This window comes from Condylura cristata, unplaced genomic scaffold, assembly GCF_000260355.1.
Source record: "Condylura cristata isolate star-nosed mole 26May11 unplaced genomic scaffold, ConCri1.0 scaffold00032, whole genome shotgun sequence".
Lineage (NCBI taxonomy): Eukaryota > Metazoa > Chordata > Mammalia > Eulipotyphla > Talpidae > Condylura > Condylura cristata.
In genome coordinates, this window is record NW_004567133.1 from 2,897,291 (window position 1) to 2,912,686 (window position 15,396).

The 15,396-nt window shown below is 37.4% G+C and overlaps 1 protein-coding gene across 1 annotated transcript; it reads right to left on the reverse strand.

Moving 5' to 3' along the window:
- Positions 1–5,396: 5,396 nt before the first annotated feature.
- On the reverse strand, positions 5,397–13,610 carry LOC101637484 (zinc finger protein 420-like). The gene is made up of 6 exons (XM_012731633.1): positions 13,602–13,610; positions 13,329–13,470; positions 12,994–13,089; positions 8,344–8,404; positions 6,656–7,428; positions 5,397–6,235 (listed from the first exon to the last, which is right to left on the reverse strand). The coding sequence occupies exons 1-6, from the start codon at positions 13,608–13,610 to the stop codon at positions 5,700–5,702; spliced, it is 1,617 nt and encodes a 538-aa protein (XP_012587087.1). The 3' UTR covers positions 5,397–5,699.
- Positions 13,611–15,396: the final 1,786 nt, after the last annotated feature.

Below are 15,396 nucleotides of genomic sequence, written 5' to 3' on the forward strand. Positions count from 1 at the left end.
AAACAAAACAAAAACCAGAAAGAATGAGAGTAGTAGGCTGAGTCTGTAGTAAAAGCCAATCTAACAATTTCCACACAGCTCTGGAGCCAAAACACACACACCTGGTCAATGGTCCCCCACAGATACAGACAACTCCAGCAGGGCTCTCCTGGGCCTTTCAAATTCAGTGCCCACCCCTGGACAACTGTGGTGGGCCAAAGGGTGGTGCTCTGATCGTCTGACTACCCTGTGGTGGCAGTTTATTTCTGGAAGGACGAGAGCTAAGTAGATGCAAAAACACTACACAATAATAAAAACTGCAGCTGAACCATGAACAACACAGGTTTGGATTGTGTGGGATCGCTTAACACAGATAATTCCCCACCAGGGGAATTAACAGGACAACAGATGGGTGCTGCTCAGCCTGTCCCAGGGCCTCTCAGGTGGTGCAGGCCATTAAGTCTCAGCACTATGGCTATTAGCAGCCACTGCAGCCCGAATTCAATCCCTGGCCAGGGAGATGACCCAAGTGGCGCAGCAGACCACTCCTGTCTTTCCTGCTGCTCCCCACTCTCTGGTGAATACTCTCACCACTCCAATTCCTTTGACCTACACCCCAGCTCTTGTATGTATAAATAAATAAAATAAATCTTTAAACCAGGGCCAGAAGATGCAGAAAAAGCAGTGCCTAATAACAAACCAACAAAAGACAATATGGTAAGAGGGTCCAATTATTCAAACTATGCTTTTTTTTTTATAACATGAACTGTTCTATAAGGAACTAAAACAAAAGGTGGAAGGATTTTTTTGAGAAACGACAAAGTCAGACAGAAATTAAAACTTATTTCCATAAAGTTAGCCCAACTTTGCCTACCTCTCTTGCCTTCTGTGCTGCCCGCAACAGCAAAGCCAACCAACATCTTCCTTCTCATCTACTCAGTGAAAACAAGGATGAAGGCCTTTATGATGATCCATTTCCACTTAATGAACAGTAAATATAAAACATGTGTTAACCAAGTTAATGTAATCTGTAAGTCAACAAGTTACTTCTTGTTTCATGGCAGGGGAGACAAAAACTATACTGAGATTTTTTGATGTAGCACCCCTCACCCCCAGTTGTTGAAAGGTCAATAATATATCAAATAGAGAACAAAAGATTAAATTGCTAAAAACTAGCAATTCACTAGGAAATCAAAAAATCAGATCCTATATCGAGCCACAGCTTGAAAATGATAAAATACTTCATTTTATTTTTAAAGTTTTTTTTTTATGGTGAGAGAATTTAGGGATAATCTCATGAATCCTCATTTTATTAATTGTTTCATTTAAAGGCTATTTTGTATAAAGAAAAAGAACACTTAAAATATAACAATGTGAGGCCCTGGTGGGCACCGGGTTAAAGCACAGCACTAAGCTAAAGCCACTTTCGCATGAGTTTGATTCCCGCCTGCCCTGGAGGTGACCACATGGCATGGCAGACCTCTCCTGACCCGCCCGCTACTCCCCTCAGCAGTGTAGATATGCCTGTTCTGCTCCCCACTCTCTCTCTGGTGAAGCCTCTCACCGCCCCTGAGTCTCTGGCCTGTACCCCAGCTCTGTATGCACAAATAAATAAATCTTAAAAAAAAAAGAATATATATATATATATAACAATGTTCTAGGTGTCCAGGTGGAAATTTCCTGTGCTTTCTCTCAAACAGGAAATACTATTTCATTATTAGGTAGAAATTTACAAGTAATTTAAACAGTAGTCATTGAATAATTTTCTCAGAGGAAATCACTATTTTCCCCCAATTCTTATAACCTAAAACTTCTGAATTACATGATTGTAAAAATGTATGCCTCTGCAATGTTCAGATACCTTATAGCTCCAAGTAAGAGGAAAATCTCAACTCCCACAGGCTTAATCAATAATAATTCATGACCTTAGGTCTCCCTGAAATGGCAGCTCTACAGCTGCTTAATTCCCCATACCTGGCAACCACTACCACTAACCACAGTGTGGTAACTGTTCTACCTACCACTCCCGCCTCGGATGCTAACCTGGAGTCACAAAATGCAAACAAGATCATATTCTGGATTTCCCTCAACATCCTACTGGCTCAACCCAAAACAATTCCTGGTGAAAAAGGAAAAACAAATCTCACCAAGGATCTCCAACAAGGAAGAACGGAGTCATCTGTCAACTCGATGCCAAGGCATAACCAGGTCAAGTGGGAAGCCCAAGACCCCTAATAACCTTTTGCTAACGAGCTCACCCCTTCCCAGACCCCTCTTCCTTTGAGTGATAACTAAACATCTGTACACATGACAATTATCACAAAAACGTATAATCTAGTATACTATAAAATGTTAAGAGAAAAATGTTTTGTTCCCCTTGTCCTTGAGAACGTTTTATGGTGATCTCTCATTAACTCACTCTATACATTATTACAATTAACTCCTTGTTACACAGTATAAATAAAGACATGCTGAGGGAATAAGCAGGAATACTTGCACTCAACCCTGACTGCCGTGTCTTCCTCACTCCCACTCCCCTCTTCCCTTTTGGAATCTCTGCTCACCGACACCTTCCCACCTTAGGGCCCTGCCTGTCTTACCTCCAGACACCTCGATAGTTGGGGCTGGTCTCCAATAGGGAAGCAAAAGTCAGGCTAGTGTCTGCCACACAATTGGCACCCAGGCACTTTGTGGCTCTACAGTTACCTATCTAAGCAGTCAGAGGAGGAAAAAGGAGGGCACTTTCTGAACACAGCACCATTCTCCTGTATGACGAGCAGTGCTTTTGCCACTATTTCTGCTCACAGTTTTCTGCTGTTGACAGTACTGGGCTCTGCCTAAGCATACATTATGAACAGGTTTTCATTAAATCAAGACAGTGAAACGCTTTTATGAAAAGATATTGTTGAGCTTCTTTATTGAAGAGCAAGTCATAACAATGGGCATGTAGATGTCAACAGACCTAGCAAGAGTAATAAGTGGTGTCATTTTCCAAACCTTAATAAAAAAAATTCAGAGTTTTTTTAAAAGAAAAATCCAATAAACACCCATGTGCTTATCACTGAGTCCAGTTATTTGCTAAATGCACTATATTTGCTTCATCTACTTAGATGTGTTATTTCCTGGAAATAACTTCAAATGTGCAGACATCACAATTCATCACTGTATTCAGCATGCATGTACAGAACCCACTAACTCCTTATCATGATCACCTCACTTTAACACTAATTCCCTGAAATTATCTAATGCCCATGTCATATTCAAATGCCTCCAAATGCCTTTAAAATATCCATGGCTTTTTAAAGCCAGAAGTTTTGGATCTCATCAAGGTTCATGCAGAGCATTTCTTTTAACCACTTTCAATTGAAAGGCAAAGATTTTCTTTCCTTTTGTGGGAAAACCAGGCCAGCAATCTTGTAAGCTACATAACATTCCAGATTTGTTACTCTTTACTGAAGCTGTTCCTCATTTCCTGTAAACTAAAAGACTAAACATTTGGTTAGATTTACATTAAACATTCTGGCAAGGAACCTTCTCAATGCAACATAAGTTCTGCATGTGCATCTCGTGAGGATGTACATAATGTCAACACTCTGATAGTGCATGTGATCACTTGATCATAGCTGGACAGTCATTCCACTGGAAAAGTACATTTGTTCCAGTTTCAATGAATCATCTATCTGTGGGAGGTACTCTGGCATTACACAAAGCCCACATCCATTGCCAATCTTTGCCCAGAAGCACTAGGGGCTGCAAATTACCAATTTCCAAATTCTGTCATTCCTTCTACACTAGTTGACATTATTCTGCAACAGCCTTCCCACACTACAGCTAAGCAACTGTACCTGCTAAAGGAACAGAGCGAAAATTGAATTAATTCCCTCTAGCTACAAAGAATTTGTATAAGATTTGCCTTCAATGGCAAAAATGTTAGCTCTTTTCTCCTTCTAGTATTACCGCAACTCAAATTTTTATTCAAAATGTTATAGACAATCATTCTGTTTCACTGTGAATTATTCAGTAACCTCAGATGTGATCAGTGGGAACCCATTCTCACTAACTTCTGTGATCTTTGACGCATCTGCATTAATCTTTGAGTGCTTCCTTAGTTTTGACACAACAGGTCTCAGACTCACCTTTGACTCTTCAGGACCCACACCTAAAACCAGTTACTTCTCCAAGGAGTCCTGGTTCTTAGTGGATGATGTTGGGGACTAGATTTGTTCATTGCCATGAGGATGCCATTGCTCCTAGGTCTTCTCAATGGACGTAGCTAGGAAGCATATCAATTTCTTTTAATTAATGAGTAATATTTCCACTTCCTGCTTATCATTATAGGGAATTTTACATATGTTTTTATTTTATTATGATCTGAGATCGGGAATTTTAGTTCCTACAAACAGTTTTTCATTTACTTTATCCTATAATATACACAAAATAGATTCAAAGTAATGCTAAAATTATTAATAACAAAATTAACTAGTAGTGTCTACTTAAGTCTTTACAGATCTTTTTGTTTGTTGTAATAAGACATATCTCATTCAGGATGTAAATCACACTAGTGTTCAAACATCCCTTGAATGATTTTCTCTGGTTAAACTACTAATTTGATATAAATTTGGTTTGTTTTCAGTTTCAGAAGTGCTTTACTAAATGTTAAATATGTAACTTACATTTGTTTAAAAGTCAAAATTTCATAAAAAGTTAGTCAAAATAAACTGCTTCTATTTCTAACTCCACTACCATTCACTGCTGCCTTATCAGTTTGTAGATATTAGTGTTAGGTATTAGTTTGTAGTTTATGATCTAGCTTTTTTTTTTGAAAAAATAAGTAGTTATGCAAGTACACATATATATTTTTTCTTATTTCTTCTCAATTCTTACACAAAAGTTAACATGCTATATACCATTTCCTTTACATTGTCTTTCTCAGTATGTCCTGGTACAGTGCTTCAAGTTTGGCAGACATGTCATTTACAATGTATCGAAATACAAAGAGATACTGGCGGCACTTAATGGGAGAAATTTTTCATAATAATTATGCTATAGGTATATTTTTTCTACTGACAACTATTTTGACATCCACTGTGTAAATCAAACATACACAACAGGTGTATGTTGTAACATCCCCAAGCCTTGCTTAAATCAAGTATTCTTCATACATCTGATTCTGTCAACCTACTATTGAAACTGTCAACTATTGAGGCTTTATATTCCAACAATGAGTAACATCAGCATTAGCTACATCTGATGTCGCATTGTCAAATTTTGTATATCGGACTCATTAATTCTGGTATTACATTATTTCTAGAGGAAAAAACATATCCACATATCTCAAATTGATCAGTTTCCCTTAGTATTCCTTTTGTATATAACAAAATTTGACTTCTTCCTTAGAACTTTCATGCATATAACACATTTATATAACTTCCCTTCAATATTAATGTTAAGTAGGTTGCAACTTTGTAAATGCCTTTATGGCATTCTTTATTCTCTTCCCCCATGATTTATCTGAAGCATGTATTCAATAGGTAGATCCACAAGTTCTCTGACAGTAAGGTATGACACAGAAAGTTTTCCATATTCATCTCTTTCATGGAGAGTCAGCCAACCCCCACCACATGTGCACTTTCTGAGGAGTCTTCACATTATTACATTCCTATGGTTTCTTCCATGACAAAATTTAACCTCACACAGGAAGATTTTCCTTTTTTTTTTTTTTAGGGTAGCTTTTTTGTGTGAATGACCAAATGTTTAGTAAGAGTTGACTTCTTACAAAAGGACTTTCCACATTCACTACACTCATAGGGTTTCTCTCCTGTGTGTGTCCGCTGGTGTACTGTGAGGGTTGACTTCATACAGAACGATTTCCCACATCTCTTACATTCATATGGCTTCTCACCTGTGTGTGTTCTCTGATGATTAATGAGGTTTGACTTCACATAAAAAGTCTTCCCACATTCATTACATTCGAAGGGGTTCTTCCCTGTGTGAGTTCTCTGATGTACAGTGAGGTGTGATTTCATACAGAAAGACTTTTCACATTCATTACATTTATAAGGTTTTTCTTCTGTGTGAGTTCTTTGATGTATGGTTAAGGCTGACTTGTAACAGAAAGACTTCCCACATTTATTACATTCATGGGGTTTTTCCCCAGTGTGTGTTCTCTGATGTTCAATAAGATGTGATTTCTGGAAGAAGGTTTTCCTGCACTCCTGACATTCATAAGGTTTCTCCCCTGTGTGTGTTCGTTGATGTTTAGTGAGGTGTGACTTCTGGAAGAAGGTTTTCCCACATTCTTTACATCCATAAGGTTTCTCCCCTGTGTGTATTCTCTGGTGTTGACTAAGAGCAGACTTCATGTAGAAGGATTTCCCACACTCATTACACTTATAGGGCTTCTCCCCCGTGTGAGTTCTCAGGTGTACAGTCAAAGTTGATTTGTGGCGAAAGGTTTTCTGACATTCATTACATTCGTATGGCTTCTCTTCTGAATGTGTTCTCTTATGGTCAGTGAGATTTGACTTCATAGAAAAGGCTTTCCCACATTCATTACACACATGGGGTTTCTTCCCTGTGTGATTTCTCTGATGAATATTAAGAAGTGACTTCACATAGAATGCCTTTTCACATTCATTACATTTAAAGGGTTTCTCTCCAGTGTGAGTTCTCTGATGTATAATTAGAGTTGATTTCATATGGAAGGCTTTCCCACATTCATTGCATCCATAGGGTTTCTCCCCTGTGTGAGTTTTCTGATGTTTAGTGAGGGCTGACTTTTTGTAAAAGGACTTCTCACATTCATTGCATCCATAGGGTTTCTCCCCTGTATGAATTCTTTTATGTACAACAAGCATTGAATTCATAGCGAAGGATTTGCCACACTCATTACATTCATAGGGTTTCAAACCTGTGTGAATTTTCTGATGTTTCGTAAGATTTGATTTCACACAGAAGGTTTTTCCACATTCATTACAGTCATAGGGCTTCTTTCCTGTATGAGATACCTGATGTATAATTAGGGCTGACTTATAGCAGAAGGATTTCTCACATTCAGTACATTTATAGGGTTTGTCTTCTGAATGCTTCCCTTGATGTACATGTAGGGCTGACTTATAGTAAAAGGATTTCCCACATTCATTACATTTATAGGGCTTCTCCCCTGTGTGTGTTCTCTGATGGTCAGTAAATTGTGACTTCTGGAAGAAAGTTTTTTCACATTCATTACATTTGAAAGGTTTCTCTCCTGTATGTGTCTTCTGATGTTTTGTTAAGTTTGATTTCACACAGAAGCATTTCCCACAATCCTTACATTCATATGGTTTCTCCCCTGTGTGAGTTCTCTGATGATGATTGAAATTTGATTTTGCATAAAAGGATTTCCCACACTCATTACACTTATAGGGCTTCTCTCCTGTGTGGATTCTCTGATGAACTTTTAGAGCTGAGCTATGACGGAAAGCTTTCTTGCACTCATTGCATACAAAAGGCCTCTTTTCTAACTGCCTGCTCTGCTGATCAGTAAGGATTGACATCACAGGGGCATTACCACATTTCTTAGATTCGCTGGGTTTATCTCCTGTGTGAGTTCTTGGAGAGTCAAGTTGAGATTTATTATTTTCACATGATTTCTCTATTGCATGGGTAATCTGATGTTGAGTGAGGTGAGACTCCTGCCCAAAAGCTTTCTTGCAATGATTACACTGAAAGATGTTTTCTCCTGTTTGAGTTTTATGAGGATGAATGAGATGTGACTTGTTGAAACTGTCCTCATTTTTATTAGATTCATGGGTTTCCTCCTCTATATTAATTTTCTGATGATGAGTAAGGGCTGAATTCTCATTAACTTCAGAGTGATCCTTCCTTGTGTGAATTTCCTGGGGAATTTCTAGGGTTGACTTGTTACTGATACTTTCTTTATGTTCCTTAGAATCACAAGATTTCTTTTTTGTTTGAGCTCTCTTAGCTGTGATGTCAGCTGACTCATGAAAAAGAGTTTCTTCATGTTCATTATCTTTAAGAGGTGGTCTTGAAGTCTGACTTCTTTGTTGCTCACTAAGGTCCTCATTATTACTCAGGGATTTCCCATCTTGATTACATTCATCAGATTCCTTTTCAGCATAATTATTTTCTTGCCTGTTTGGAAGAAGCAACTTCCTACATGCATTAATTTCATCAGACTTCTTACTGGAATGGTTTTTACCACTAACTAACTCTGAAACATTTTTCAAATTTAATCCACTGCAGTCATCTTCACATGGTGTTTTTCTTGCAGAAATTGGGTTTGTATCCAAATCAAATGTCTTTCTGAAAACCCTATCTGTCTTATTAGTCAATGTTTTTTTGTTGGTGAGAGAAACTCGCCACAAATGTTTATCTTGGTTTTCCTGGCTTCTCTCTCTGATGTCATCAAACGTCCTGACTTCTAGAAATAAAGAAAGTTAAGTGTAATTTTGAAATGTTAACACATTTTCTTTGTAAATATACTTGATTTTATCACTTATTCTCAATTTTCAGTCCCAAGTTCCTTCGATAAAATTCCAAACACATATTTCTTCATGGTTCAGAAGGAAAACAAAAACAGAAAACACCTGCAAAACTAGTAATGAACATACATATAATTACTATTTTTAAGCTATGACCTTAAACTAAAAAAAAAAGCACAACTAAGCACAAAAAAACAACTGAGTTGAGGGAAAAGCATGGCACAGAAACTACAGATAATGGTAAGAATCCAACAAAAGACATGAGTAGAAAGTAGTGTAACCAGAATAATAATGTATGTGGGTGTTCAGAAGAAACATCATGGGAAGTCTTAGATTATGTAAGTGCAGCCTGCTAGATCACCCATAAAATAAGATTTATATTAGTTTTATCCTTAACTTTGAGGTTGAGTGATATGTGACTTCTTGCTGAAATTCACAATAAATTTTTTTAATGTTCATTCCTAATCACAAGTCATAAGTTTCATAAAGATTTTTACTCTTTGGTAAGCTTGCTTTTAAACTTTGGTCCTACTAGAAACACAGATATCATCCATAAAATGTATCACTCTTCTTCCCTTGCCAAACACATTTTTTTTTTTCAGATCATGCCTCTTAACCTCTATTTGCTCAAGTATTTTAAAATATTCACTACCTATACTTTTCATTAATACACTTTTCATCATCTTTGTCCAAATAGTACTTAATAACACTGAAATTCTAAATATTTAACAATTTGCATACCTCCCCCAACTACAACTATGCTGCTATCAGTTTTAATGTTGCTCCAGTTGCCTTTGATATATACGTAGTGCCCCTCCCTTACCATTATACATCAGAATTTGCTGAAGATCCCTATTTAAAAAATATGATTTAATAGGAAATTTTTATTTAAAAAATAGGCCTCATGTCAATCTATATATCTTATGAATCACATCTATAAGAAGATAATATCGCCCGACTTAGGATGTTTCATACTTCAGAATGCTTTCTGAATACACATCTCTATCAGTATTACCACATGAAAACAATCTATTGTATATTACAACATCAAAGTAAGGAAGAGTAAAAAAGACATCTTTCAGGTCGGGGGGACAAAAAGGTAACAGCCAGATACTCTAAGGTGTCACATTATAAGATCAACTTTGAGGTCAGCCACTAAGTGAAATGAGAATTCTAATAAAGAAGAGCTTGTTGTTGGCAAGAGTAATTAAGGAGAAAGCAAGAGGTGAAATTTTTAGCTTAAATAGGAATCACGTGTAAAAAAAGCACAACAAGTATTGACTACATGGCTGACAGTCCTAAAACTTTTATTAAAGCTCTGCAGAGGCAAGAAGAGATGCAGGTTGTGGGAAGATGTATGTATAATATTTAGAGGTTACATCAAATGGAATTTTTCACAAGTTTTTGCGCAACAACAAAAAAAGCATTAATATGGGCTGATTCATTTTAAGAGGTGTTTAAAGTAAGAGAGGGCAACCCTAGGTTTATATAAGGCTATCAACAACACAAGTGGATGCTTTAGGTTTGTAAATGCATACTTACAACTAGGGATAAGTAAGGATTCAGAAAATAAGCTTTGGTTTTGAGTTAGGTCATTGGAAGGTAAGAATAAATGGTACAGAAAATAGTTTCAAAGGAAAACTTTAAATTACTACAGTCATAGAGTTATTACTGACATTTGAGAGGGCAAATACCCCAAACCAAGTTCTTCACTGCACTTCAAAAGTGCTTTTGTTATTTTTGGATTTTGTTCTGCATACAATTAAAAAAAAATTGGTACTGAATAATTCTAAAATCTAAAGTCCTCCATATTTTAATTCTATCAGTTCTACTGAGTCTTATAACTGACTTCTTCACATGAGCTTGCTAATTTTTTTGTCCTCCTATTTTTGGTGTCATTATAATCTGTGTGTATCTGGAAGGCTGAACTGGCCATCCCTTTCTTGAAAATTTGTTTTTCCCTCCTGGAAGTCAAAGAAAGTTAACAGTAACAGCTAGGGTGGATCTAGCCAGATTTGCAGAGCCCTGATTTCATGTGGAAGATGCAGGTTGCACTTTCCCATCAGTCTGGCTCTCATGGTGGTGGAATGAGCATCTGTCCTCTGAACAAGTTCCATTTCATATCTGCTGCTCAATGAACCTGCTTTAAGCTTCAGCTCACTGTTAGGTTTCTAATTTGTTTTGTCTCTTGACTACTGCAGATTTCCCTCACATTTCAGAAAATCCAGAAATGGCTGAAGTTTTTTTTTTTTTATATTTGTCTAGATTCTACTCCTAATCTACAGCAAGGCTCGCCCAACTTCCTGCTGGAAGTAAAAGACCTCCGTTCTCATATGAACCTACCAGCTTTCACCACACCATTCCCTAAAAACTTTTCTTGTTAAAATCACCAATATCAGAAAACTCAACACTTAATTTTCAGTCTTCGTCTTACCCTCTCAGTATCATATGAAACAGCTGTTATCCTTACTTTAACTAAAACAAAAATTATTTAATGGTATATTCAACATGGGTCAAATTTCAGGAGTTACCAAAAAAGACTGGTATTTTCTATTGTCTCCCAGTCATTCAGCTCCTCTCAGAAGACATCAATGACCTTCCTGAGTTCCTTCTGGCTATTTTAGGTTAAGTTTATTTGAGTACTATGTATCTAGATTGGCTTAAGAGAACTGGCATGACATCTTTAACCCCTGAATCTTCCTGTGGAGGAAACATGATACAATTTCAAGTCTTTTAGGCTCTTACAAGTATTTGAAAACTTTAGATAGAGGGCCTCCCTCCTGGTACAGGGATTAAGTTTCAGCACTATCATACTATTGCCCCTGCGGCCTGAGTTTGATCCCCCACCAGGGAGCTGACTCACATGGTGCAGCAGACCTCTCCTGATCTCCCCACTGCTCCCCTCAACAGTGTATTTCAGTAGATCTGTCTGTTGTGCTCCCCACTCTGTCTCTGGTGAACCCTCTCACCCCCTCACACCTCTGGCTTACACCCCAGTTCTTATAAATAAATCTTCTTTTAAAATAGATAAAATAACATGACCTATGTCTAAAATTAAAAAAAAAAAATTTAGATAGGTAACATTGTGCAATTTTTTTTTTAAAGATTCATTCATTTATTCATACAGAACTGGGGTACAGGCCAGAGGCTCAGGGGTGGTGAGAGGCTTCACCAGAGACAGAGTGGGAAACAGAACAGGCAGATTGACGAAGTACACTGCTGAGGGGAGCAGCGGGCGGGTCAGGAGAGGTCTGCCATGCCATGTGGTCACCTCCGGGGCAGGCGGGGATGGAACTCATGCGGAAGCGGCTTTAGATTCTCAGTGCTGTGCTCCAACCCGCTGCGCCACCAGGGAGGGCCACATTGTGCAATTTTTTAATGTTAGTCCTTAGGTTTTTTTTTCAAAATTTGCTACCATTTGAAATAAGGTCAATTCAATTTTCTTACCTTCCAGCCGGTTATTTTCCAACTGGGTTGACTAGATACATATTGTCTGCAAATAAAGATTTACCTTTCCCATTCTAAACTTTCATGCCAATTATTTATTTTATAATTAATTTTATTTTCTAATTCATTCAAATTAATATTAAATAATATAATGATACTAGACATCCTTACTGGGGTGACTGGTAGAGATATGTCTAGAAATTCCTCATTATGTATGAATAGGGTTGAAAGGTATATTCACCTTGTCTTATTTTACTAAGTTTTCACATTAAAAAAAATATTTGTTAAATTCCAATGCCTCTTGGACATCAATGGAGAAAGTCTTTCTTTCTGAATTTCTCTGTTCAACTCATTATTGTTCAAGGTGTTGCTGATTGTGTGTGAAAATATTCTATTTGTGTTTTGGTATGCATAAAACATAAGTAGAGTAGTCAGGTCATAAGTCAACAAACTTTCTATAAAGGGCCAGACAGTAAACATTTTAAGTTTGACAGGCTATATATAGTCTCTAGGTATCTTTTTATTCTTTCTTTCTTTTTTTAAATAACTTCAAAAACTTAGCTTCTACCCTTTTGAACTTAGTGAAAACCTTTTAGCACTCCATTTTAATTTATCTTTTTGATTTTGGGCTATACTTCTTTGTATGTTTATAATGCTGCTTTAGGGATTACAATGTACATATTTAGCCACTCACACTCTCCCCAGTACCAAGAACATGAGTGGCATAGGGTAGGAATATCTGCAGAATAATGAATGTCTGGTTGGAGAGAGTAACAAAAAGAAAATAGTCCTTGAAAATGGAGAAAAAGAAAGCAAGAAAAATAGGTCTAAGATAAGGCAAGCAGAGAATTAATACCAGGTATAAGAACAGTCAGTTTCCCTAAAAGTTGGCAGAAAGGGGAAACATTTAAGGGTGATTCAGGTTATCTGAGCAAGTGGGTTCACTGTCAGTCACTGCTAAAGACTTGAGAGCCCTAAAGAAGTCACTAAGACACAGACCAAAGGGCCCGGTCTCTAAATAAACACATTTGAGACCTGACTTCCAATGGCTTCTTTTTGTCACCTGTTATGACTCACTCACCAGGATCCCTCTGGCCTGTCACTTTTCCCTCTATGGGCCACAGCTCTTCTCCTTGCTCCAATCTGAAGATCAACTTTGGCTTGGCAATGCAATACCCTGTAAGACAGAGGGGAAGACTGACAAGCTGCATGGACATCAAAGCTACGAAGAATGAGGAAAGTACAGTTTCAGAAACCACGTGTATGGTGTCCTTTCATTAAAGAGGTGGGCACAATCACCTTTGACCTAAGATATGTATCCATGGAAACACTCATCTCCACAAAGGACCCATAAATTCTGGTAGCCAAGAACTAAAAAAAAATCACTCAATGAGGCATTACACAGGAAAAACTCACCCACTGAGACCAGGTGGCTATAGTTCTCCAGCATCACATCCCGGTACAGCGTCCGCTCAGTACTGGTCAGTTGTAGCCACTCACTCCGGCTAAAATTCACAGTCACATCCTTGAATGACACAGATCCCTGGCCAGCACATTTCTATTCAAGCCAAAGAGATCAAAACTGGGATAAAGAAATAGCACAGTAGGAAAACCCAAAAATGTATTCATTTATTAATTCAAACAAATTTAAAATTTCCTAGCATGTGTCTGGAAGATGTCCTAGCTTACCAGGAACATTAAGTTAAATTAATCCTTTTTCTGCCTTTAAAGAGCTTATATCCCAGTAAGGAGACAAATTGTATTTATGAACACTTATGGTACTATGCTAGAATCATTTAAAATGAGTGTTAAATAATGGTAGAAAATACAGGTTGTGCTTCACTGAAAATTAGAGCTTCATTAATGTGGTATCACTGCATAAGGACAGCCAGAGAGGCAGGAGAACACATGGCACTTTGCTAGGAGAATAGATGTTAGGGGACATGAGGACATAAAGGGGTGCAGAAGTATGGGGAATGCATTATGGGGTGATTTTGGACTTGTTTCTACAGTTTAGTTATCTCAAAATCCTTCACTACCCTAGCAATAAGGAATATATACATGCCAACCCACACAATAAAACTTATCTCTTTTTTTTTTTCTGGTTAATAGTCAAATGTAGACAAGTTATTGTAGCTGGGAAGAAGGCATTGGAACACCTGTCCCTCTACCAGTGGCAGGTGACTGCTGAAGAGCCAAGGAAGAGATGCAAGCAATCACCTTTATAGCTGTAAGTTTACATTAAAAAGCAAGAAAGAGGCCCTCCCTGGTGGCGCAGCGGGTTAAAGCACTGCACTGAGAAGCTAAAGCCACTTCCGCATGAGTTCGATCCCGCCTGCCCCGGAGGTGACCACATGGTGTGGCAGACCTCTCCTGACCCACCCGCTGCTCCCCTCAGCAGTGTGCTTTGTCGATCTGCCTGTTCTGCTCCCCACTCTGTCTCTGGTGAAGCTTCTCACCGCCCCTGAGCCTCTAGCCTGTACCCCGGTTCTGTATGTACAAATAAATAAATCTTTAAAAAAAAAAAAAGCAAGAAAGAGCTCAAATCAAACATCAAACATTATAACTTGAGGAACTATAAAGAAGAAAAATTCATCCCAAATCTAGCAGAAGGAAATAATTAACATTAGAGGTAAGCAAAACAGAAAAGTAATAGGGAAATAAACCCCCAAACTGACTTTTTCAGAAGATCAACAAAATGCACAAATCTTTATTAATTGGACTAAAAAAGAGAGGGAGACAGAGAGTGAAAAGACTCAAATTGCTAAAATCAGAAATGAAAATGAGGGCATTACTGCTCATTCTCCTGAAATAAAATGACTATGGGAGAAAATTATGAGCAACTATACACCAACAAATTGGATAACCTAGATAAATTGGACAAATTTCCAGAAATACAAACTACCAAGACTAAGTCATAAAGAAAACAGGAAATCTGAACAGACCATTAACTTGTAAGGAGATTGAATCAGAAATCAAAAATCTTACCAATAAAAGCTCCAGATCTGATGAATTTTCAGAATTTCATGCTATAAAACACTTACAGCAGAACAAATAACCAATCCATCTCAAATTTTTCCAAAAAAGTAAAAAGAGGAGGAAATACTTCCAAATTTATTCTATAAAGCCAGCATTAGCCTGATACCCCAGTTACAAGACTTTGCAAGCAAAGGAAACTAAAAACCAATGTCCTTATGCAAAAATCTTCAAAAAAAAAAAAAAAAACCAAGTTCAGCAGCATATTAAAAGGATTATATGTCATGACTAACTGGGATTTGTTACTTGAATGCAAAAACAGTTCAAAATACAAAAATGGCCAACATAATAACCACATGAACAAATGAAGAAAAATGAAAAACATGATCATGCCAATTGATGCAGCAAAACATGACAAATTCAAAACTCATTCATGACAAAAACACTCCAAAACAAGAATATTAGGAAACTACTAAATATAATACAAGCCAAGTAACAAAAGCCTCCA

What these genes read in the sequence shown, in the direction of transcription:
- LOC101637484 (XM_012731633.1), bottom strand. An exon ending in GACAGGCCAGAGGGATCCTG is followed by an intron (nt 8,405 to 12,993) that starts GTGAGTGAGTCA and finishes CTTTATTTCTAG; the next exon opens with AAGTCAGGACGTTTGATGAC. An exon ending in GAAATCAACTCTAATTATAC is followed by an intron (nt 6,236 to 6,655) that starts ATCAGAGAACTC and finishes ACCTCACTAAAC; the next exon opens with ATCAACGAACACACACAGGG.